Source organism: Muntiacus reevesi, chromosome 10 (assembly GCF_963930625.1).
Source record: "Muntiacus reevesi chromosome 10, mMunRee1.1, whole genome shotgun sequence".
NCBI classification, from domain to species: domain Eukaryota; kingdom Metazoa; phylum Chordata; class Mammalia; order Artiodactyla; family Cervidae; genus Muntiacus; species Muntiacus reevesi.
The window spans coordinates 6,494,953-6,520,633 of NC_089258.1; the positions used below are offsets into that span (position 1 = coordinate 6,494,953).

The following is a 25,681-nucleotide window of genomic DNA, read 5'->3' on the forward strand; positions in this document are numbered from 1 at the left end:
CCCATCACAGGCATGTAGGCACACACTCATATGTGCACACATGCATGGGGCACACACACAAGCAGGCATACACATGTGTGCACACACATGCACATGCACACACTCATGCACAACACATAGCTTCTGGTCGTCATCCTGGTACCCGGGGCCTTGTGTCTGGTAAAGGATGCTGATGGAAGGGGAGAGTCTGCTCAGGAAATCTGCAGATCCTGGGGCTGCCAGTGCTTCCAGCATTTAGGAAACTCACCTCCTTCTCCTCCCTGCCTGAAGAGCAAAAGGGGAAAACCAGGTCATCCATCGCATCCTGGAGTCACCATATCCCCGGGGGGCGTTCGAAAATATAAACAGCCTCAATATTCTGAAAGCCTGCTGGAGATTCACACTGCCGTGATGTTTCCAGGGTAAGATCAGGTTTCATTGCTTGTGATTGGAATTACGTGGACTTTCTTCATGATGATTATTTTGTGTTCTCTGCTCTGCTTGGCCGTTTTTTCATAATCCAAATAGATGCATTTCTTCAAGCTTAAGACATTCCATTGGACGGGAAGATTGTTTCCATCTTGGTGTCCTGGGGTCAGAGAGAGGGTGGGGAGGGTGGTTCCCTGGTGGGGGGGTGAAAAGTCTATATTTATGCCTGTTGACAGAGGGTCTCTATGAAGCTTCCTGCTCTAGCGTTCACTGTCTTTTATTTTATGACCCATGCCTACTTGCTGTGTAAACAGGACAGATTTGTTTTGCTTGTTTTTGTCTAACTCAGTTTTATGCAGGAGACTGTTTGGCTGGATGAATACCTTAAAGTCCTAGGCCTCTCTCCTGGCACTGGGAGCCTCTGACCTTCTCCTCTCAATAATGTCTTTATCTGCTGCCTTCCTACATTGTTACCCGTCATGGGTCCTCCACCTGAGCCTGTCACCCTCCCCTGCCGCCCTGAACCCTGTCCCTGCCACCCAGCCCACAGCAGCGCTGGAGGGTTCTGTGCCCCCACAGTGCCCAAGCCCTGACCCCTTCACATTCTGTGTCAAAGCCCAATGGAGCATGTGGAGAAGACTGACTTCATGCCAGGAATTATGTCAAGCAGTCTTACAGGCTCAAGACATTCCTATTTTACTTTCAATTTATTTTGCAAATGGTTGTGTAAGGCCTACTCTGGCAGACACTGGGATAAGCCCTTTATAAACACCAGTTCCTAACAACACTGCAAGGGAATGCTGTTAGCCCCATTTGACAGATGGGAAAACTGAGACCTGGAGAACGTGAAGGATTCAGAGTTGTGCAGCTAGTGGATGGCAGAGCTGGGTGCCGGCTCAGGCTGCCAACTGGTGCTCTAACTTAAAAAAAATTATTTTAGATTAATTTTTAATCTAAAGTTAAGTTTCAGCTGTAAAATTAATTTTTCTTGGAATGTCGCTCGTTGCGGTGCGTGGGCTTCTCATTCCGGTGGCATGGGCCCCAGAGCACAGGCTCAGTGGTTGTGGTATAAGGGCTTAATTGCCCTGCAGTATGTGGGATCTTCCCGGACCAGGGATCGAACCCATGTCCCCTGCATTGACAGGCAGACTCCCAGCCACTGGAGGACCAGGCGAGTCCCTACACTCACAAACACGCGCACATTTGATGGGTGGGGCTGAAGCCCCTTGTCTGATCAGGGCGTTTGAGAGTCAGCTGGCTCGCAGGCTGCGCAGTCCCTGTCCGTGAGGATCCTCAGGACTTCAGACGGCTTAGAGGAATTCCAGGACCCGAGCACGAGCCTCAGGCACACTCGGTGTTTCTCCCGCCACCGATGCCTGGATGCGAGGGGCCGCATACCTGGCTTGTCTCCAGACGGAGACTCAGCGCGCCGGTCTAATTACAGGAAACAGGGCCCTCTCCACAGTTAGTCAATGATTTCGACATCTCTTGGAGAAATTCTGCACGGACCTGGAGTTGCAGGCTTTGCCTTCTAACGGCGTTTGGCTGGAATGCTCACCTCTGGCTTCCCTTGCCTGCTCCCCCGGGCCGTGGTTTCATCAGGCCGCTTTGCAGCGGGCAGTTCCTGTTCAGTGTCTTATCTGTCTGTAAGCCTTCATGGAGCTGAGAGGAAGCACAGCTGTGCTCTCTGCACTTGGGGCCCAGGGGCCTGGGCTGCTGCCTTGGCTTGCTGGCCTCCCAAGGCGGCCTTGAGGGGATCAGCTTGTGAGTCAGATGGACGAAGCTAAGAGAAGGTATGAGGGGACTGGAGAAGTAAGATGGCGGCCGTCACCATTTCATCATATTCTGGTTAAATTGTCAGTAGCCTCTTTGTCCAGCTGGTTGATCTGCTCTATAAGAGTATTGCTTCGTCCCCTGCTTGGGTCTTGGAAGGTGGCCATTGATCTAAAACAGAGACGGCTTAGAATAGTGAAAAGAGCTTTGTTTTTATTCCCTTAAATAGTAGGCAAATAAAGTGAAAATAGCAGCGCTGGCTGGGGTGACATCCTGATGCATGCCTAGAGGCGGTATGAAGTGATGATGCTCTGGAATGCAACATGTTCATCTGTATTAAGAACTGTAGCTCACCCAGTAAGCTCACTCGATGCTAGAACCCTCTCCAGAGAAAATCATTTAAAGTAAGGGGAAGATGGGAATTCCCTGACTGTTCAGTGGTTGAACTTAGGGCTTTCACTGCTGGTGTCTGAGTTCGATTCCTTGTAGGGGAACCAAGATCCCACAAGTCATGTGGAGTGGCTGAAAAAAAAGTAAGGGGAAGTTATTTGCATGAACATGTCCATAGGAACGTTATGTATAACAGAGGAAAAGTGGAAGCATTCTATAGGCTCAACACAGGGGAATGGTGAAGAAAGTCGTAATAGATTCTTCAAAGAATAATTCCCATAAAAAATGGAATTATGAAGACTCTAAGACAACATGGTATTAAGAAAAAAGCCACAGTTAAGTGAATGTGCCCTGTGATTATACCCACGTAAAACAGATACACATGAAAATTGTATAAATATTAATTACATTAAATTTGTTCATAGTACTTTTTAGGTCTACTGTATCCTTCTACTTTTCTGTATTTTCATTCTATTAATTTTTGAGAGTTTTATATTGAAACTCCAACAAAAAATCTTAATTTATCTACTTAAAAAATAATTGTAATATAGAATGAAACTATATGTAATTTTTTTCTGTATTTTCCAAGTGTCCTGTAAAAGTGTTGCATAATTTCATAATTTAAAACATAAAAAAGAGAAAAAAGCAAAAAAAGAAACAATATATACATGCCAGATCTGGAAGATGATCTAGAAACTGGAAGATGATCTAGAAAAAAGATGAATAGTTATGATTGGGATGGTGGGATTGTAGGTAATATTTTCTCCTGTTAATAAGAAAAGTAAAGGAAACAGTGCAGATTTTGGATTCAGACCTGGGATTAGTTCTGGTATTGCTACATCTCGCTATGTGTCTCTAGCGACTCTTGAAACTTCCTGGGACTCAGATTCCTCATCAGTGAAAAACTAGAACCATTTCCAAGGGTCTCTGGATCTGAGCCCGATTGTAGCCACTAATGGTCTCTTCAAGTGGAGTCTGCTGGACTGCTTATGTCAATAAACAATTTGTGAAAACAAAAACAAAAACAAACAAACAACTTGGGGGCAGTTAGTGCCATCATTGTGCACAAACTGTGAAGTTCCGTAAGCACTCTTGGAGGCTCCGGACCTGTTGTCACCATTCACGGCTTGATGACGCCTTTCCTGAAGGCGCTACTGTGCACATCCACCTCAAGCGAGCAGAGAGCAAACTCTTACATCCCTGGAGGCTGGTTTTGAAGCCCTTTCTGGTGAAGCAGGTGATTTCCTTCCCTCCCCATGCCGACCAGTTGCCTCTGGTGGGCCCCTTCCTGGAAGGTTGACCCCATGTTGCCTGCAGATGGGCTCTCAAACTCTCCATGTCTGCTTTTGATGAGTCAAGGAGAGGATTTCTGTGCATCATTTGGTTTGTAAATCCTCTTCAAGGATTTACACATCATAAATGGCCCTTCATTGCCACACAAAGATTGCGTTAGCTCTGCCTTTGATCATGCATGCAAGGAGGCCGTGTGCAAACTATACCCGAGCCTCAAACAGAAAGGCTTTACGAGCTGCTGACATATTGACAAGCTCTTACCTGGTGCCCCAAATTGAATTTCAGTGACTCAGGTTGGCTGTATCCCCTCTGTCCACCGGGTTAAGTTCATTAGCTCCCTGCTTAAGTGAGCCTGCATATGTTTTCGATGATGGAAGGGGGTTTAGGTTTGAAAAGTTGAGGTGTGTTCTTGATAGAAGGTGGTGGTTTGTTGTGGCTGTTGAACAAGGCAGGTTGGGAGTTGAGCTCTGAGACAGTGTCTGCAGAACTGCAGGTGAGTCCCGTAGCCTCCAGTTTCCTTGTCTGTGATGTGAGCGTTGTGAAACTGCCCTGTCTGCCTGATTTGAGCATCACCTGATCAGGCACACCATAGCTCTTTGTGGACTACTTGCTATAGAGCTGTACCAAGGTGAGGTTGATATTGTTGCCATCAAACAAACATGGGCATGACATTATAAAATGATCTAATGGTCCTGTTCCTATTTTTTAAAATTTCTGTAGGTAGGAGTAGATATGTTTTCGTAAAGTGAGGAGCTTTGGTTATGCCTTGTGCTAAATTGTGAAAATGGATTGAAAAGCCAAGAGGCCTCTCCATGATCATCGTTCGAATTGGAACTTATGCTGGGTTTGGAATCTGGGTCTTCTCTCTGCCCTGCTCCCCGCCTCTCCTTTCCCACCCTCTGTCTCTAGCTCTGATTCCTGGGCTCTCTAGGTTGCCTTCCAGCAGCCTGGAAGGAATGGGCAGCCTCCTTCCCGCAGGCCCAGGCCACGGGAAGGGAAGTCTGGGGGGCAGAGGGCATGGGCTGCAGGCATGGGGAGCTCCGAGGGCCCACCTGCAGCTTCTGGATGCACAGATGCCTGTGGGCAGCAGGGGCCACCCCTGATAGGTGCTGTAGCCTTGGCGCCCCACCTGCTTCCAGCTGCTTGGCATAGGGATTTCCTGAGGCTGAAGAGGGCGCAGGCCCCCAGATCCATCCCCCAGTGAGTACTGAGTCTGAGGCCAAGGGTGAGTCAGGACACAGGAAACTGCTGTGTCTGGGAGATGGGGTATTGGTGCTTTGGGAGTCACACCAGGATGGTATGGGCAGAGCTGGGATGAACCCGGGGTGGGTTCAGGCAGGGGGGAGGCAAGGGTGCAGTGGGCTGAGAGTGAAGGGGGGCGGAAACATGGGGTGTTGACAGCGTTCACCCCTGTCCAGAACTTGGCAGGAGAGGCAGGGCAGGAAGTGAGCAGCAGCCTGAGGATGGAGCAGTGTCATTCTTATGTGTAGCTTTCAGTATATGGGGTTGGCCCAAAAGTTTGTTCGGGTTTTTCCATACATCTGTGGAAAAACTCGAACAAAGCTTTTGGCCAACCTAGTATTTTTTTCCCCCAAATAATACTAAAATAGTATTTTAGGAGCAGAGTTCGTTTGCTCCACAGCTGGCTACTCATCAGATCAGTGAAGAGGCTGTTTGTTTGTTTTATAAATACATTTTACTGACTCCTGCCATGGCCTTTATTCCCACCAGATCTCTAGCTTAATGATTCTAGCAGTGATCACTGGACACTGAATGGTTTCTTATGACTCGACATGGTTGATATGAACATGTATGCTCAGTCATGTTTGACTCTGTGACCCCATGGACCCGCCCGGCTCCTCTGTCCCTGGGATTTCCTAGGCAAGAGTGCTGGAGTGAGTTGCCATGTCCTCCTCCAGGGGATCCTTCCAACCCAGGCATCAAACCCTCATCTCCTGTGTCTCCTGCATTGCAGGCAGATTCTTTACCCACTGAGCCACTGGGGAATACTTGCTTAGTTTTAAAAGCAAGATAATGTTAAAGGAGGCTCGGGAAAGACAGAAATGAAAGGATAGCCCTGGTGCCTCAAGGTTTGAGCAGTTGATATGCCTGTGATTGTTCTAGATAGTTCTAGCTTTTAGGAAATTGCTTCCTTGCATGGCAGGAGAAGCAGAATATTTGCACCAGGCGAGTAGTTAGCCCTGGAAACATGTGGTTTAGAGGCATTTTAATATTTCACAAAGGGATTTACGAGGGAGTGTTCCTTATGAAGTGTTGTATTAATAACTCTGTCTTCCCTGCTGGTCATTTGGAGCACGCTTGTGTAGCAGGCACTCTTCAGATGGTTTCTGTATTGACTCATTTTCACCTCACTAGAAACCTGTGGGTTAGGTACTCGTATCAATCCCATTTTACAGATGAGGAATGTCAAGTCCCCAGAGATTGACTGTCTCACCCACAGTCACGTGATGAAGAGATGGCAGAACAGGCCAGGAACTCCATCATCTGACCTTTCCTCTCCTCCCCTGCGTCTCCTATATTCCCCGGCGCAGGTGCTTTCTCTTCCTTTTCTGCCTCTTTTGAAGACAAAAACCATGTTATCCTAACTGGCAGCCCGGACTCCCCAAAGGCTGTTATCTCTCCAGCAACAAAAGCCACGCTCTGCTGAATAGGTCGCCCGGCCTTTGGCTGAGGAGACGCCGGCCCGGCAGCCCCAGCGATAAGCCAGTGGTGACTGTGCTGCCATCTCCCTGGTGGTTTGCCTTTAATTCAGGTCCATTAATTTATCTCAGATGGAAACAGGAGGCCAACGCGCACACAGCTAAGCGCGGGGCCTGGAGAAGGAGGCCCAGTGCTGATTCTGGAACGGGGGCTGGAGAGGGGCCGTTCTGATAGGGTAGAGGCCCCAGGGAGCACGGGTGGTGTGTGTACCGACTACAGGAGATCCTAGACCTGCCGCTACAGGGGTCTGTGTTTGAGGCTCCAGAGAGGCAGGGGGAGAGCCTTCGGTGGGACCCGGCAGGGCTGACTCCCCACACCCATCTTCCTCCTGCTCCATCTGCTTATCCTCCCAGCAGGCTTGGAGTATGGTTCTTGTTCAGCCCCCTCAATTCCAGGACAAGGACTGCGGGGGTGACTTTTCTGGCATCTCTCTATGTTCTAAATATGAAGAACTGATTAGAAACACTAACCGCTGGCCTTTTAAAAATCTGGGGTCTTAGATTGTGTCAGGGCTGACTTCCCAGGTGTGATGTTGTATGCACTTTAGCAAGATATTGCTCTTGTGGAGGGGCTATGAGACTGGGTGGAGGGTCTGAGGCTCTCTCTGTGTCATTTCTTACAACTACATGTGAATCTTTAATTACCGTGATGTTGTGCTTATAATTACCACAATCATGTGCTTTAGTCACTCAGTTGTGTCCGACTCTTTGTGACCCCATGGACTAGCCCGCCGGGCTCCTCTGTCCATGGGATTCTCCAGGCAAGAATACTGGAGTGGGTTGCCAAGATCCACCAGGGGATCTTCCTGACCCAGGGATCGAGCCTGCATCTCCTGTGTCTGCTACACTGCAGGTGGATTCTTTACCTGCTGGGCCGGCTAGTCTGCCACAAATACCATTGTTGTTGCTTAGTTGCTAAGTCTGGTCTGACTCTTTGCAGCCCCATGGACTTTAAATAGGGTCTTTTAAATACTGCAAACTCCAAAGAGGCCCTAGATTTGAATTTTCCAGGAGCAGCAATGTATTTACATGGCTTTAACACTTTGCTGATATCCAGAACACATAACAATAGGATACCAAAACCACTCAAGGCAGTAAAAAACAATGAAGTGCTGATACAGGCTATAATGGACGAACCATGAAAACACCATGCTAATTGCAAGAAGCCAGACACAAAAGACCACATGCTGTATGATTCTTTTTTTATATGAAATATCCAGAGTAGGCAAATCCATAGAGACAGAAAGCAAATTAGTGGTCCTTTAGGGCTGGGAGTTGAGAGATGGGGGGATGGGGTGGGGAGGGACTGCTGATGAGTATGGGGTTTCTTTTTTTGGGTGATGTTCTACAATTAGATTGTGGTGACGGTTGCAGAACTCTGTGACGAGACTAAAAACCATTGAACTGTACAGTTTAAATGTGTAAATTGACTGGTATGTGGTTTATATCGCAATAAAGCTATTAAAAAAAGTGTAACGTCCTTTGACAGTTTTAAGAGAAATAATAAAAGTCCTTGGGAAAGAGCTGGTGTCCTCTAGATTGCAAGCACTTCCAGACGCTGGTTGGAATGCCTCGATTCAGGCCACTGTCTTGGGGCATGTTTTGGCTCCCTCATAAACCAGATTCACAGGCCTTCCACTGAAACCACAGCGGTGTTTCTGATGCTCCTCCTGAGGGCCTGAAAACTCAGTACGTGCCAGACATTTCTCCAGGTGCTTTCACATGCTTTCTTTTTGTAAAAATTAATTTGATTGATTTACTTATTTTCAGCTGTGCTGGGTCTTTGTTGCTGCATGGGCTTTTCCCTAGTGGCAGGGAGCAGGGGATACTCTCTAGTAACCGTGTGTGGGCTTCTGACTGTGGTGGCTTTTCTTGTTGTGGAGCACACGCTCTAGGGCACATGGGCTTCAGTGTTGCAGCTCTGGGGCTCTAGAGCCCAGGCTCAGCAGTTGTGGTGAACTGGGCGTAGTTGCTCCGCAGTATGGGGCTCTTCTGAGACCAGAGATTGAACCTGGGTCTCTCGCTTTGGCAGGCGGATTCTTTGCCACTGAGCCCCTCGGGAAGCTTTCACATGCTTTCTTGAACTTCTCGAGGCCCTGCATGCATGGATGCTTGATGCCCATGTTTCATATGTGAAGAGATGGTGGTTCCAAGGAATATATACAGCAGAAAGGTGATGCTATGGGAGTCACCATCAGAACGTGGGGCTCACCGGCCCCAAAGGCCGTCTTCTTTTCCTTGCCTGCTACCAGACTGGGTTGATGAGACGTCCCTCTAAAGACAGAAGCCAGGCCCTCCCAGGGACAGATGGCTTAGGACAGTCACCAGGGAAAAGGCCTGTGGGTGCCATGCAAGTCGTTTCCAGGCTCTGTCCTCCTCCTCGGGGCATCTCTGCTCCCTCCGGAAATGACTGTGACACTCTGCCCTGTTCTCTGGAGCAGCTCTTCCCAGGAGACCTTCTGTGGAAAGAGAACTGTGGGAAAACATGAGGAGTCATTTCGTGGACACGTTTCTGAGTGTCGTTCATTCTGGCAGGAAATGTGTTTATTCCCCAAAGTCCTCAGCTTTGCCTGAGTTCTGAGTTTTCAAGGGTTCATAACTCTAAGAGCTGTTTTTGGATAGGGAGGGAACCGGATATTTTTGGTACGTGATAAAGCTGTTGTGTAGAAAACAGGACCCTGATGGTAAAAGTGGCACAAGGGAATGACCTTGGCGAGGGGAGTCAGTGGGAAAAGGTTTGCACTCAGCTTCCCTGGTGGCTCAGTGGTAAAGAATCCTCCTGCGAGTGAAGGAGACAGGGTTCGACCCCTGGGTCAGAAAGATCCCCTGGAGAAGGAAATGGCAACCCATTCCAGTATTCTAGCCTGGGAAATCCCATGGACAGAGGAGCCTGGTGGGCTACCTTCCACAGGGTCACAAAGAGTCGGACAGGACTGAGCGACTAAAAGATAATAATAGCAAGTGATACTCAGGGTGGTCCCAGGAAGATCCCTCAGGTCCTGGGGAACTTATTAAAAGTGCAGATTCTCAGGTCCCCGCCCAGGCCTACAGACTTTGAAAGTCTGGGAGTGATGTCCAGGAAACTGGGTTTTAATTAGCTCTCAAGATAATTTTCTCCGAAGTTTGAGGAGCCTAGCACCCGATGATCTTACATACGCTTGGAGTTGAACAGGAAAATCTGGTTGTGTTCCCAGGAGGGCATGCCCTTCTGAGCTTGACCTATCTTGCAGGGTGATGTATGAGCTGGAAGGGAGCACTCATTCATTTGTTGAAAATACGTATTGAGCACTTCCTGTATCAGTGCATCCACACCCTGATCTGGGAGACTTTACATCCCATGGAGGAGGGTGGGGTGGGGTGGAGTGGGGGCTAGAGTCAGAGAGTAAAGTCTGCTCAGTCGTGCCTGACTCTTTGTGACCCCTGGACTGTAGCCCTCCAGTCCTCTATGCATGCCATAAAGTAGGGAAACCTGATGCAGAAACTGCTGCAAATGGGAATGTGACCCTGGGGTGCTGACATGTAACCCAATCAGAAGGGGGAAAAAAGCCGAGATGCCCAAGGAAAGAGTAAGGTGAATGGATTTCCCAAGAGACGGCACTGCCCCTGCAAAGATCTGGGGGTGGGGGAGTTGGCAGGTCAAAGAATGAAACATGGCCAGCCACGGTGGCCTGGAGGTGGTGAGCAGTGGGTAGGTAGCAGAGATTACGTTGGAGAGATAAGTTGGGGCTGATTTTCAGAACCAAAAAGAGGAGTTAGAGTTTTGCTCTACAGATGATGAGCAGCTACCGGAGGCTTTGGAGGAGGGCAAGTGATGAAGCAAAGGGTGTGACTAGGGAAGATTCTGCCAAAACTATGATTGCTACTAAGTCGAATTTTAGTCCTTTTTCTTTTTTTTGCTGAGGGGAGGGGGAACCAATTTAGAAAGAAAAATTGAAATCACTTTGTCAGAGTTTCTGTGTTAGTAAATGGAACAGACTTGTATTAGAAGTCTACCTCCTGCAGAAAAAACTAACACAACATTGTAAGGCAATTATATGCCAAAAAAAAAATATACATCCTCATTGCTTTCATTAGGTAACATTACATGTTATATGTATTATAATAACAACTATGTATTTACTATTAATTACATATGCTGCTACTTATAAAAAGTAAATTTTATCAGAAGAAAATTCAGCTTCGATGTTCATATTTTCCAGGTATATAAAGCCAAGCTCAATTAATTGCAGCTGAGCAGTGTCTATGAGATTTGATCCAGTTCAGAAACTCAACCTCACTAGTGTTGCCTGCGCTGGCATTTTCTTAGCTGAGAACTGCTTACCTGGCTGTAGAAAATCTAATATATAGAAGAATGATTCATTGCTTTAGGCGTCAAGAGTCCTCGGTTTTGTCCTGTTGGTTGCATAAGTTTGAATTGACCTTGGACACGTCACTTTGGTTTGTATTTGAGTGTCTCTGGGCAGAAGATGAGTAATAAGAATCATGGCCATTGGGCGAGAGCTCTTCAAGACCTAAGAGAGACCACAGCCCATGCAAAGGCCCTGTGGCAGAGGGGAGCAGGCTGATAATATTATAGCAACTCAAAGGCGGCCACTGAGCGGCTGGTGAGCAGAGCGCAAGGGGCAGATGGTCCAGGGTGATTTCTAGAGGTAGGCGAGGATCTTGTCGGGAACTTTAACTTTTGTCTGGGGACTTCCCTGGAGTGCGCTCAGTTGTGTCAGAATCTCTGCAACCCCACGGACTGTAGCCCACCAGGCCGCTCTGTCCGTGGGATTTTCCAGGGAAGAATACTTGGAGGGGGTTGCCATTTCTTCCTCTAGTGGATCTTCCCCAGCCAGGGATCAAACCCACACTCCTCATTGCAGGTGGATTCCTTACTACTGAGCCATCGGGGATAAGACTCTGTACTCCCAGGGCAGGAAATGGGTTTGATCTCTGATTAGGGAACTAGAACCCCCATGCTGCTACTGAGTTCGCATGCTGCTACTAAAGATCCCACCTGCTTCGTACTAAAACCGGGCACAGCCAAATAAGTAGACAAATAAATATTAAAAAAATTTTATCTGAAGAGTAAGGGGATTTAAATTGGGGAGGGACATAAGGTTGGACTTCCCTGGTGGCTCAGTTGGAAAAGAATCTGCCTGCAATGGAGGAGACCCAGGTTCGATCCCTGGGTGGAGAAGATCTCCTGGAGAAGGAAGTAGCAACCGACTCCAATATCCTTGCCTGGGAAATCCCATGGTCAGAGAGCCTGGTGGGTTGCAGTTCATGGGGTTGCAAAGAGTTGGACATGATTTAGTGACTAAATTACATAATGTTGATAGATATGCTGTTTCATTGAATCCTCATAACCAATGTATGTGGTACGTAATATCCCTGTTTTTTAAAAAAATATTTTTCTTGATGTGGACCACTTTTTAAAGTCTCTATTGAATTTGTTCCAATATTGTTTCTGTTTTATATTTCGTTTTTTTGGCCCCGAGGCATGTGGGGTGTTAGCTCCCCAACCAGGGATCAAACCCGTGCCCCCTTCATTGGAAGGCAAAGTCTTAACTACTGGACCACCAGGGACGTCCCCACGTCTCTGTTGTAAACCAATCCAGAAACTTAGGGTCGTGGAGATGAAGTGGCTCACCTTTCTGGTGGGGAGTGGAACCAGGAATCAAAGCCACGTGCGCCTGACTAGTCCTCTGTACTCCTTATCAGCCTATTTCAATAATAATATAACAATAACCGCAGTTTTAAAATGCTTTGAACTCTTAGGATGAACAATCGCCCTTGAATTACAAAGTGGTATTATGCTGCAGAAATCCGAGTGGTGATGAGATAGTGGATATGCTGGGGAACCTTTACATTTGATCTTAGCCGAAAGACGGAGAAGCAATTGCCGGGGACCTTTTAAAAGGCCCCGTCTGCATGGCTCTGGTCCAGCATCTTCAAGTTCCCTGTCGTCTGGTGGAGGGTGTCCCTGAAATAGCTATCAATACAGAAAAGGGCTTGGTGGCTCCGGCTGGCCATTTGACACTGCCATTGTCCAAAAGGACTCATTGTCCGTGAAATGTGCCCGAGGTCTGTGCTTTCAGGAGTTTTGTGCCGGGAAATCAGATCTGGGCAGGTCATGCATGGTTTCACTGGAGCAGTCACGCCACGCCAAGTTTCTGCTTTCTCCGTGTTGGGTAGTCTGCTGGTTAAGTGGATTCTTAGAACCTGGTGGTAGAGTTCCATCTTAACTTTGAGCCCTTGTTCAGGGTTGAAATGGGGAAACAGCTTCTGGCTTGCACACCTGGAAGCTCCTATTGGTGACGAAGATACTTCTCTTCGTTTCTAGTTGACCATGTGGTTCCTGAGCCTGGGACGAGCTTGCTGGCTGCCTTCGACCAGTGGCGGGAATGGGCCGACAGCAAGTCCTGCTGCGACTACTCTCTGCACGTGGACATCACCGAATGGCACAAGGGCGTGCAGGAGGAGATGGAGGCCCTGGTGAAGGACCATGGTAGGTTGTGCCCACCCGGCGCTCCCTGGCGGTGTTTCCTTCGCAGACCACGAGCTGCCCCAGGTCTGAGCAAAAGCTGTGTGGGTGGTGCTCCGAGGGGCCCCCTGCACCTGCCAGGAGGGAGGGCGTGGCCTGCAACCTGTGCTGGGCCTGGCCGTGGTCAGACAATGGTCACAGCTTATTGGTGTAAGCACACTGCGTGTGCATGCCAGCCAGGCTGGGGAGTTGAGGGTGACAGAGGGATTTGCTCTTAAAGGAGAAGAGTGCACCTCCTAGGGAGGACTCTGGGTAATCTTAGAGGAGAGCCTGGGACCCTGAGTCCAGGACTTTGGCAGCCTCTGTTTGCAAACCCAGGAGAACCAGGGTAGATTTCAGGGTGATGAGGCTCTGGAACCACATGAGGTGTCTTTTTCTTGTTCCATAGGACTATCTGGGGGAGCCAGCTTCTAAGGACTGGGTTCTGAAAGATTCCCAGGGATGTTAGGGGTATCTTAATCACCTCCAGGTGCCTCTGGGTCCCTCTTATCCACAGGAACCTTAGGAGGTTGGGTGATGTTATCAGACAACATCATCTTTGGGGGTCTTCTTGACCTTGGCTATAGACTGGAGATCACATGGGGTCACATGTTGACCTCTTTGGATCCAAATCATCAAGGAAACATCTATGCTCTATGGCTCTGGAACTTCTAGACTCAGAAATACCATGAGCTGAGAGTAAAATCTAGGCATGGATGTGGTAGATATCTACAGATATGGTGGGAAAAGCTTAGAATGATAATCTGTAGTCTGGGGCTTATTTCTCTTCTCTTCCACAAACTAGCTGTCTGACCTTGGCCAAATCACTTAAACTTGATGAGTCTCAGTTTAACAAAAAGTCTCACATGAGGATATTGGATTAGATATCCTAAGATTCATTCCCACATGGAGGTCCCACATGAAAGAAACTAGGTAATCCTTGACCTTTCTCACTTTTGCAAATGCTGAGACTCAAATGGATTAAATGCTAATAATGAATTTACTCCACATCAGCCTGGAGGGTTCCCATAGCAACTGTTGCCTAGCTGGAGAGAAGGGCCAAAGTGTCCCAAGGCATTGAACACAGGCAGCTTCCAGCACCCCCTGTGGCTTGAATTAAGCTCTAATGCTAGCAGGTTGTCAGTACAGTTGTTTACCCTTGTGATGGATGTTGAGCAGGGATGTTTGGTCTGCTGCTTTTGGAAGCAAGAACTCTAAAATGCCAGGGTGAGAATTGTGACATCTGCTGTTGCACCCACAGACATTTCTGAAAAATCAGCATAGAAGGCAGTCAGTTTACTGGAGAAAAGACATTTATTACAGATCTTTGAATTCACTTTCTTGTTAAAGTCACAACAGTCAGGAGCAAATTTCTTTTTAATGTTTAACTTTTAATTATGGTAGAATACAGCATAATGTGAAATTTGCTGTCTTAGTCATTTTAAATGTACAGCTCAGTGACACTGAGGACATTCCCACTGTTGTGCGGCCATCACCACCGTCCATCTCCAGACCTTTCTTTCATCTTTCCAAACTAAAACTCTGTCTCTGTTAAACCATACCTTTCCCTTCCCCCAACCCCCATTTACTTGTTGTCCCTCTGAATTTGGCATGTAGGTGGAATCCTACAGTGTTTGTCCTTTAGTGACTGGCTTATTTTACTTAGCAGAATGTCCTCAAGGCTCATCCATGTTAGATTCTAACAGCCTGTGTTAGAATTCCCTTCATTTTAAGGCTGAATAATATTCCATTGTATGGATGGACATTTTGTTTAGCCTTTCCTCCATGGACACTTATTTTGCTTTTACCTTTTGGCTGTTTTGAACAATGCTGCTGGGAAAATGGGTGTGCAAATACTGGCAATTTAAAATTTTGATATAGTTTTACATTTAGAGAAAACCGTAAAAATATTAAAAGAACCCTTATGCACCCTAGTACCAGATTTGCCAGTTGTTTGTGTTTTATCACATTTATTTGCTTTATCTTTCTGCCTCTGTCTTTATCTCTGTCTCTCTTTATCTCTTCCTTTCTTCCTCCTTCTGAGTTTCTCTCTCCACACACATATGCATATTATGACTTCCTTATTCCCCAGATGATTTGGTTTATCTGTGAGTCATGTCTCCAGCTCTGTGCTTTGTCTGTCCTCTAGGGGTGAATTCCTTCCTCGTGTACATGGCTTTCAAAGATCGCTTCCAGCTCACGGATTCCCAGGTAAGAAAAGCCGGCTGCCCACTAGCTATCTGTTTTACACCTGGCAGTATGATACTGGCAGAAAAACAGAAATATAGATCAATGGAGCAAGATAGAAAGCCCAGAGATAAACCCATGCACCTGTGGTCACCTAATCTATGGCAAAGGAGGCAAGAATATACAGTGGAGAGAAGACAGTCTCTTCCACAAGTGGTGCTGGGAAAACTGGACAGCTACATGTAAAAGAATGCAGTGGGAGCACGCCCTGACACCACACACAAAAATAAACTCAGTGTGGACTGCTGCTGTCTCCACAGCCGCCTCCAGTGTGTGCTCACGGGAATGGTTGGTGGATGAAGTCCCTGATGTCACTCCCTTCAGGGGATGGTATGAAGCCTGAGCTCTGGCCCCCCGGGACTGGTGTTCCCAGGCTCTGGAATCAACCACCTGCCTGGGCAGGTATAACTGAGAGGGGTTCTCAGATCCCTCTCAGCAGACCTGGTGCAGAGCGGGTGCCACCCACCAGCTTCTCCGCGTCTAAGCCCGTGTAGGTTACACTGCCTCTGTAGATTATCTTTTAACTCCTGAGAGGTCCTTCTCTGCTACGTGTGACCAGAAACACTGCCCTCGGGCGTGTCAGAAAAGCTGGCCTTCATAGAAGCATCGAGGGGTCCTGGCGCTAGTCCTGGCGGTTGTCAGGGAGGTGGTGGTACTTGTGACCAGGAACACTGAGTTCCCTGTCTCTGATCCCACGCCCTCCCTCTCTCAGATCTATGAAGTCCTGAGCGTGATCCGGGATATTGGAGCGATTGCCCAGGTCCACGCGGAAAACGGCGACATCATCGCAGAGGTGCGTGCTTCCGCGTTGTCACCGCCATGGGACCCCCTGGGCGAGACGTAGGCTCGAGGGAGTGGAGGGGCTGCCGTAGCTCATTTCCCGGGGGGACCGTGGCAACAGTCTTAGGGCAGCATGAAGATCGGAGACGCACACGCCCCTTGATGTGTTCTCAGGACGAACAGGCTTTCCGTAGAGAAGTCCTTTCTCTCAGCGCTGTGATGTGGCTGCCTGTGGGGAGGCGGATGTGGATACCCGCATACAGACATGTCACACTGAAGCCCAGGACTGGGATATGTTGGCTTTTAGCATCCTAGGGGATAGCTGTACTGTTGGGAAGGCTGTAACTGATCTGTCATAACTCACGTAGGACCAGGGATGGGGTACCAAGCCCTCTCTTTGTGGGGTCTTGGGATGAGGGTCAAAAGTGCCACTTTAATTTTAATTTTTGGTCATGCTGCATGGCATGTGGGATATTAGTTGCCCGATCAGGGATCAAACCCGTACCCCCTGAATTGGAAGTGGGGTGTCGTAACCACTGAACTGGAAGGAAAGTCCCAGCAGTTCCATTTTGATGTCTCATCGGAGTGACTTTTACCCAGCTCTTGGCAATCAGGCTCATGTGGGATCCGGTTCCCCCCGACAGCCTTGTTATTGTTCAATTCGTGTCCAGCTCTTTGTGACCCGGTGGACTGCAGCACGCCAGGCTTCCCTGTCCTTCACCATCTCTCAGAGTTTGCTGTCCATTGAGTTGGTGATAACGTGCAACCATCTCATCCTCTGTCATCCTCTTCTCCTGCCTTCAATCTTTCCCAGCATCAGGGTCTTTTTTAATGAAGTTGACTCTTCATATCAGGTGGCCAGAGTATTGGAACTTCAGCGTCAGCATCAGTCCTTTCAATGAATATTCAGAGTTGATTTCTTTTCGGATGGACTGGGTTGACAGCCTGGTTTTCTTTAAACGTTGCAGGAGCAGCAGAGGATCCTGGATCTGGGCATCACCGGCCCTGAGGGACATGTACTGAGCCGGCCTGAGGAGGTGAGTGCCTGCTGAATGGAGGGGATGAATCCGTGTTCTGGGGCGGGCCCCGCCAGAGCCACAAAGCGCCCACTTCCTGCCTGTTGAGAATGTTGGGTTTTTTCCCTCGGATGCTGATTCTGGTCCCTGGAGAAGTCACAGTCGGCCACTGAGAAGTGTCTACACAGGCAAAGTGGAGTATTAGAATGTGCTGTGGGGTAAAGCAGTCTGGCTTGTTTACCCTAAAGACTCCTTTTCTGGCTCTCATTCTCCAAGCCCTTCCTTGGGTAGACAAACACAAACAGCGTTTATTAGCATCCAGCAATAGGGATTTTGTGGTTCATAACCCAGGGCCTCCAACATCCTGCCATAAAAGCTCCTGTAAGTATCTAGAAGGCAGAAGGGAGATTGTAAGTGTTTCCATGATAAGTCTACATGGAGTATAGCGCAATCAGCAGAGTGTGGTAGACCAAATCTTTCACAGTCGAGGGAGGAGAGTGCAGAGCAGGGTTCTTGCTGGCCCAGAGTTGAGAGTCACTGCTTTGGATGGTGAAGCTTGTGAGTGAGAAGGAGGGCTCACATCTTACGTGACAGAAGAGTCTGTTTTTCTAAATGAGAATCTGTGGCCTCAATACTTTTCAGGAGCTAGCTCTTTGAGGAAAGCCTCAAGGTCAGGCTTTGGGGTTCCTGGTGGTTCTGAGCAAAGAGGATGATGAGGAGTCTGATGGAAGTGAAGAGACTCAGTCCTGGGAAAAGGGACAGGCAGAGAAGGCAGATAAAATTGCCATGTGGATGACGACTTAAAATTAGGATTTTTCCTCCCAGAAACGGGTGGTGGAAGATGCTGGGTCAGAGGGGTATGGATGGGACCAGGGCCCCCAGGTCACAGCATTTCAGGGCTAGGACATCCCCACTGAGTCTGGGGAGCCCCTCCCTAACCCACTTCGCTTAGGACCTGTGGGTGCAGGGGCTCTGGTCTGCCTAGAAGAAAATGGGTTCTGAGCATGTGGCGTTGAAGGTGCCATCAACAGGCTGCCTGGGGTGAGGAGACGTGCCTTGTCTAATCAGGCTTTTCCCCAGGCTTTGTGGGGAGGGATGAGGCTGAAAAAGGAGAAAGAATGTAGGAAAGAGGCAGAAGAAAGCAAAAGCGGAAATCACTTGGAATGTTTGCACACACTGAGGGCTTAATTTCCTTGTTCTGATCTTCTTACCACATATGTGCACACGTACACACATACAGAGATACACACACACATACACGGAGCATCACAGACACACAGACGTATGCACAGAGCCTCATAGAGTCACAGACACTCACATCCATATACATACACAGACACACAGACACATACAGTCACAGAAACAAGAGCCGCAGACACAGAGACAAATGTTACAGATGCCCACACGTATACACAGACACACACACAGAGTCACAGGCACACATGATTGCACACACGTGCATACATAGACACAGGCACACCAGGGCTCCTTCATTACCATCGGAGACTCAGGACATTTCCTTCAGATGGAAGGATAGCTGTGTCCAGGGCACCCGTTCCATTCTGCTTGCCTGTGTGTGGTGCTGCCTGGAGGCAAAGCCTTTGTCACCTGGGTCTCCTGTGTAAAGAAATCACAGGGGTGTGAAGTTCAGCATCAGAGAGCTAGCAAGTGCAGTTCCTGCCTGCCCCCCTGACCACCCTCAGTGTACGCACACACACACACACAGCCGGGAGCCCAGGCTCCATGGGAAGCCACTGGCCTGTGTAACCAGGTGATGACACCTGGGGCTGGGCTCCATTAGAATGTTTACTCTTCACCTTTATCCGGGAGCCTGGCTGGGAGCCCCTCCCCTCCAGTCCCAACTGTCCAGGAGAGAAGAGGAAGAGGATGTTGTCTTCCGAGAGTAAACGTCTCTCCTCCTGTGGCCCAGGGCTCCTAGTGAGAGCCGCCTGCTGGTTTCCATTTCAGAGCCTTCCTGGGGGCTTGCTTCCCGTCTTACCTTTCCCACCATCTGCACTGCCTCCCCAGGTCCCAGCACACCCCCATCAGAAAGCGAGTCTTCCCTGGGTTTACTGAACAGGCCACAGCTTTCAGAGAAGAGGGGGCCTGGTTGCCATTATGACCACAAACATCACCTGTTTTTCCACCTTGAGGCATGGGACATTTCTTTTGCAGCTGCTGCTGTGTTGGGACCCCTAGAATCCTCCTTTGGGAGCTGGCAGCCCCAGCAGCACTCCAATATGGGGAGGTCACATACTGTACGTAAGCAATAAAGAGAATAAAACATGGCGGCATATTGAGGGAACTGAGCTTTAGTATGAAGTTAGAGAGATGCTGCCAGTACAAAAAACACAGTTAATAACATAATTCCTTCCTGGTTTCATGATCCATTGACAGCGTCCTTATGGTTAACTTGAACTTGACTTGAACCACACAAAACATGCTCTTCTTTCTGCTGCTCTTTCCAACTCACCGAGTGAGATGGCTGGTAGGATTTCCCCCAGTTGTCAGCAGAGAAGATTGAAAGGGAGACAAATAGGGATGCAGAAATCTATTAATAGAAACCTCCTGTCCATCAATTATACCCAAGAGCTTATTTTGATGGAGGCAGTGCTCAGTCTGTAGGGGATGTCGAGATGGATGAGAAAGTGGTCCTTTGTGAAGGGAATTGTGGATGAGCTGGGGGGTGGGGGGTGGAGAAAGGGGGAGATGCAGAGTAAGTAGATGGGGCACATGTGATGGGATTCTGAGCCAGTAAGAGATGTAAGGCTGGTGTCGGGGGAGTTCCCTGTTGGCCTAGTGGTGAGAATTCTGGGCTTTCACTGCTGTGGCCCAGGTTCAGTCACTGGTTGGGGAACTGATATCCTTTAAGCCACGCTGTGTGGCCAAAAGTAAAAACAAAACACACACACACACACACACACACACACACACACACACACACAGCCTATTGTCTGGGTGGAGAGTGGGGGCCCAGAGGTGAAGGTGACAGAATTTTTGATGGAGAAGGAAAACTCCTAACTGGCATGGGATGACCGGGGTATGGTCATAACTTGAGGTGGCTCATCTTTAAAAGCAGAAAGCATGGCTCAGGTGACCGCTTAAATCCCTGACAGCTCTATAAAGAGACAAAGACAAAGTTTTATTTTTAAACATAACACTGTTGTCTTAATTCTGAAGCCAGATTTCAGTGTGCCTGAGACAATGTATGTTTTCTAGCAAAGGCATACACGTGTACCGGGCTTCCCTCGTAGCTCAGTTGGTAAAAAATCTGCCTGCAATGCAGGAGAGCCAGGTTTTATCCCTGGGTCAGGAAGATCCCCTGGAGAAGGAAATGGCAACCCACTCCAGTATTCTTGCCTGAAGAATCCCATGGACAGAGGAGCCTGGTGGGTACAGTCCATGGGGTCACAATATGTACCTGCAGAAGGGTATGCATGAATCCTTCCATGGTTCTGGGTCACACTTGGAGAGGTGGGGTTTACATGACCTTTTCTCTCCACGACATGACCTTACTGCCCAGCTGGGGAAGGGGAGGGGTCAGAACTCAGTAGATGAGCCAATCCAGACAGGGCTTTGGGACCCAGATTCTCCCACCAAACCAGTCTTAACAGAAACCACTCCTCTTAGGGAGGGGCCCCCTGGAACTGGTACTTCTGCTCCATTTATTCCCTGATGAGCCTGACTGTGAGTTCTGGTTCACCCCAGGCAGTCCTGGTCCACACCCCTTGCCCTGGGCAGTTATGAATAGTGCCTCTGTTTGCTTTCAGAAGAGTTTTATAAGATAGGGACCGTGAATTCAGGCAGTCACCTGCACCCCTGGAAAGCATGCAGATTCTAGTGGAGTTCTGTTTGCACATCCCCTGTGTACTTTTTGAGGTGACCGCAGAGACGCAAGACGTCCCTCCTTCATGCTGCCCGGCCAGAGGCCCTTCTGTTGTAACTGGAGCCACGGAGAGGGGAGGGCGATCATTCAGCTATGCCAGGAATTAAAAACACTTGGATGTTTAATGAGCTTTTTCAAGGGCTGTTTGGTTTGCCTGTGGGTCTCTAGACATCTCTCTTCACATAGTTGAAGCCCAAGAGACCAAGTATGAAGGATGCTGTCCTCTTATATTAAATTAGATCACCCGTTAGCGCAGTTTACAGAACTTCAGTTCTTGGCTGAGCTCCCATAGAGATTGGTTAGCTAAGATGATTCAGTCTGGAGCTGGTCATGTCTTATGAAAAGTGGCAGCTCTTTATGGAACCAGCCTAGCCTTAACCATTAACCTGAAATGAAGTCACTTACTTGCTCAGTGAACATTTTTGAGCACCTGCTGGGTACCAGGAGCTACCCTGGGAACTGCCTAGAGGAATCAAAAAATTCAAGGAAGACCCAGCCCCTTGCCTGGAAGAGTTAGTGGAAGTCAGCCTTTTGCCAGAATTTGGGAGGGAGCAAGAAGCTTTCTGAGGTCCTCTGTCTCATCATTGCATTTGTTCCTTCAGCTGCCCACTGATTCCTCTGTACTGCTGATTCCTCTGTACGATACAATGACCTAAGAACTCGTCTTACCTGATCAGGTGTTAGCAGTAATCCCTTGGGGTCTTTGGAATATCATTCACTTTCAGTGAACAAGTGGAAGTGAAAGTTGCTCAGTCATGTCCAACTCTTTGTGATCCCATGAACTGTAGCCTGCAAGGCTTTTCTGTCTTTGGAATTCTCCAGGCCAGAATATTGGAGTGGGTATCCTATCCCTTGTCCAGGGGATCTTCCCAACTCCGGGATCAAACCCAGGTCTCCCGCATTGCAGGCGGATTCTTTATTGTTTGAGCCACCAGGGAAGCCCCATCCCTTGGGGTCTTTGGACCATCATTCACTGAAGCATCAGGTTTAAAGAATCAGGTTATTGGTTAGAGCAGCCCTCCCATCTCGTGTGGAAGGGAGTACCAGTCTATGGCTGGTGATGATGGGTTTGCCCATACAGAGGGACCTTTGGTTTACACAGATCTGCCTGCCCCTGTTCGCAGAGCGCTGTGAGATCGCATTGTTCTTTGGGTGAGTCTGACCTCATTTTTGAGCATGGGACTGAAGCCCAGCACAAAAATTCCATCAGTGGATATCTTGACTGGAGAGACCACACGCTTGGAGTGAATGCACCAAACTGGGAGCCATCAGTTTCCAGGCATGGTGGCTCTCAAACATTAGCAAGCAGAAAAATCACCTAGAGTTGGTAAGACTCAACCTTCTGGCAGAGCTACTGACCCTTTGGATATGGTGGAAGGGCCTGAGACTAATGAGAAAATGCATTCTTTTACAGACTCCAGGTGGCTGCTTATCACACCTAGAACCATCCACAAGGGTCAGCTGGGCAAGTCACTGCCCTTGCCCTCTGTGCCGCTGGGGGTAGAGCCCTGAGCACACATTGGTTTCTGGTTCACCGTAGCCCCTCCCTGTGGGTGAAGGGTAGACCTGAGCTCAGGGAACTCACAGAACAGTGGACACAGTTCTCACATTGGGATGCTCTTCTGCAGGTCGAGGCTGAAGCCGTGAACCGTTCCATCACCATCGCCAACCAGACCAACTGCCCCCTGTACATCACCAAGGTGATGAGCAAGAGCGCAGCGGAAGTCATCGCCCAGGCCCGGAAAAAGGGTAGGTGTTCCCCGCGGTCTCACTGTGCAAGCGCAGGTTCTGGAGGGGTCGTAGGTGGGGGCAAGGACTGCTTTTCCAGCTCCTGCTGCCAAGTGGGTCGCAGCGCTCTCATCACTTTGCAGCATTAACCTAATTACATCTGGGTGCGGCGGGCAGCTCCTGTTTCTCGCTCTGTTCCGGGGCTGCAACCGTGTTGGTATCTATTTAAAGCTACGCACAGCGCAGGGTGGGTGGGCCACACGCTTTGCCTCCTGCTCTCACTTCTGTAGAAGAGTTGGATTTAATTTGATGCAGTCTAAATAAACCAGGCACATACACAGACGACGTCAGTTTCCATCTGCCGCAGAATCCTGGGGAACCTTCCATTGCAAAGTGCGCTTCCGCTCTGTGGCTGGGAGTGATTTCCGCTGGCCTGTGCTAGAGAGGCTTGTGGGGCCGTGGCTCTGCCCCGCCCCCCGGCTCCCCTCCCCCCACCCCACCATCATATCCTGTTCTGGTGCCCCAGTGGCGCCCTGTAGATGGTGGTGATATATTCTGGGCTGAGGCTGGCTCTTATTTCCAGCGGGAAGGTTCTTGGAAACTAATCTACTAAGTACCGTTCCAGAGCATGTGCCCTGATCCCCTTATCCATTATGAATGCAGCACAGCCCTACTGTAGCCAGCTTGACTATGAGTTCGGGTAATCACACCACCGTGGCCTCTGCTTGGGAGTGTAGCTCAGTATACAGAAAGGGAGACTGATTCTGTTTAGTGGACTTGAGGTGGATCTTGGCTGGATCTGGACAAGAGTATCATAGAAGGACCTTCCCTCCCTCCCTCCTTTCTTCCTTCTCTCCCTCCATTATATTTCCCAACCCTGTTGTCTCTGCATTTCTCCATCTCTGTCTCCATTTCTCTCTCTCTTTTGACTTCTGGCTTTCTTCTGGTCTCTGCATTACTTTCTTGGTCTCTCTGTCTCATTCTTTTTTGACTTTGTTATCGTTCTTCATATATCTTTTTTTTTTCTCTATTAGCAAGGGAGCCCTCTGACCTCTCTGGTTTGTTCTCTGGTTCTCAGTGGGATGTGATCCACATGGATCAGGAGGATTTTTTTTTCACTGGTGGGTGAGTTGGTGCAAGACTTAGAACAGATTGCTCAATGACCACTGAGTCAGCTTGTCCCAGGAGCTGATGGCTTCTAGATGGCCCTAGCAATGAATTCCTGGCCCCTGTCCTCTGGCGCGCCCTTGGGGTCTCAGTCCTCAGGCGCTGCATGAAATGGTTGCTGCATTTACCAGTGTTTCAGAAACCTGCCCTCTCCTGGCAGCTAGAAGGAACTGCCTTTTTGCAATGGAACATTCTCTGGTGTCTGAGTTGGTAAAGTATCTGCCTGCAATGCAGGAGACCACCTGCAATAGAGGAGACCCAGTTTTGATCCTTGGATGGGAAGATTCTCTGGAGAAGGAAATAGCAACCCACTCCAGTATTCTTTCCTGGGAAATCCCATGGACAGAGGAACCTGGTGGGCTACAGTCCCTGGGTTTACAGAGTTGGACATGACTTGGTGACTAAACTATCACCACCACTGTTCACTTACTTAGAATTGGCTTTGAATTACGTTTCTAGGAGATGTGGATGATTACTGCTGGTGACGCTCCCTCAATGGGGCCCTTTATCACCCAGGCACACATCTGCAATGTGGGATTCAGCCTCAGCACCCAGCGCTAATCACAGTATTGCTGCTTCCATGTAGAAGGGAGACAGCTGGTGCTGTGTCTGAAAATGGGAAGCTGGGCAACTTGTTAGAAACCATACCCTACCCAGATGAAAAGAAGAAATAGAAAGTTAAGCAAACATTTTAGTATAGTTTCAGTATAGTTAAGCATCCAGTTTATCAGAATTTGAACACTGCAGCCATGCTTTCCAATTCCAGCTCGCACTTGTCAGAATTGCAAGATGGAAGTGTCTCAGTCTGGGGCAGGTGGCCCTTGTCCTGCTCTGGGGCTGGTGGCCCTGGTCCTGCTCTGGGGCTGCAGAGTTCTGGGCTCGGGGCCTGCCCTGCCAGCAGTGCTGCGGCTTCTCCTCTCTGTGTCTCAGCTCTTCCATTTGAAGCTGGAGTGTGTTATTAGAGTCCAGGCCCCCTCTGATACTCTGCGATTCAGCGCCCCAGGATGTCCCCGTGTTTTCCTTATGATCTAGAACCTGCTTGTGTGTTGGGGTCTGAGCACCAAGAAGGGACTTGTCTCTTCATTCAGAACCTTCAGGGTGAGTCCAACTGTGCTTGCTTGTGGTTCCCAGGGTGGCTCTTGCATTCAACAGCTCTTGCCCCGTAGACCTTGAAAGCCTTTGCTTTAGATGAGCTTGAGCCAGCAGAAAGGAATGTCTGGTGCATCCTGGTGTTAATTAGCAAGAAGGAGAAATCATAGCCTGCTTGTAGGCTCTTTCCGTCTTCTGGGAACTTCATAATTCCTTTGGGAGGCTCTATACTTGCTTTACTTTGCAGCTGAGTAAACTGGGGTCAGAGCTGCTAAAATGTGGAATTGGGCTTTGATCATCTGCATCTGACCTCACGCCATGAAGGTCCCCACTAATGTCTGACTCACCTTCCTGTTTTGAGATTGTTTTAATATGGGAGACGCTGTGGCTATCTCCTTGGTATCTGTTGGTGTTTAGTTCCTTAACAAACTGGGTAGAAACTGGACTCTGACACTTTGCAAAGTCATGGAGAATGTGGAAGCCAGGATTCCCCAGTGACCAAGAAGAAAATTAATATAAAGCTGCATTTGAACATTAGTGCTCTGGGATCAGCATCCTGTCCTGAGACAACTCCCAGCTCCACTAGGCATTAGCTTGTGATGCTGGGCAGATAACTTACCATCTTTTGGTCCCTTTTTTCCCATCTAAATGGGGAGGATAGTAACAGTGATAATCT

The 25,681-nt window shown here is 48.7% G+C and overlaps 1 protein-coding gene across 2 annotated transcripts in view; it reads left to right on the forward strand.

Moving 5' to 3' along the window:
• DPYSL2 (dihydropyrimidinase like 2) overlaps positions 1 to 25,681 on the forward strand; it is a 119,127-nt gene that overhangs the window by 70,847 nt on the left and 22,599 nt on the right. For both annotated transcript variants that reach the window (XM_065946688.1, XM_065946689.1), the window contains exons 4-8: positions 12,913 to 13,077; positions 15,242 to 15,303; positions 16,052 to 16,132; positions 17,088 to 17,156; positions 22,650 to 22,770. In XM_065946688.1, the coding sequence (XP_065802760.1) occupies positions 12,913 to 13,077; positions 15,242 to 15,303; positions 16,052 to 16,132; positions 17,088 to 17,156; positions 22,650 to 22,770 (498 nt within the window). The remainder of the gene's footprint in view (positions 1 to 12,912; positions 13,078 to 15,241; positions 15,304 to 16,051; positions 16,133 to 17,087; positions 17,157 to 22,649; positions 22,771 to 25,681) is intronic.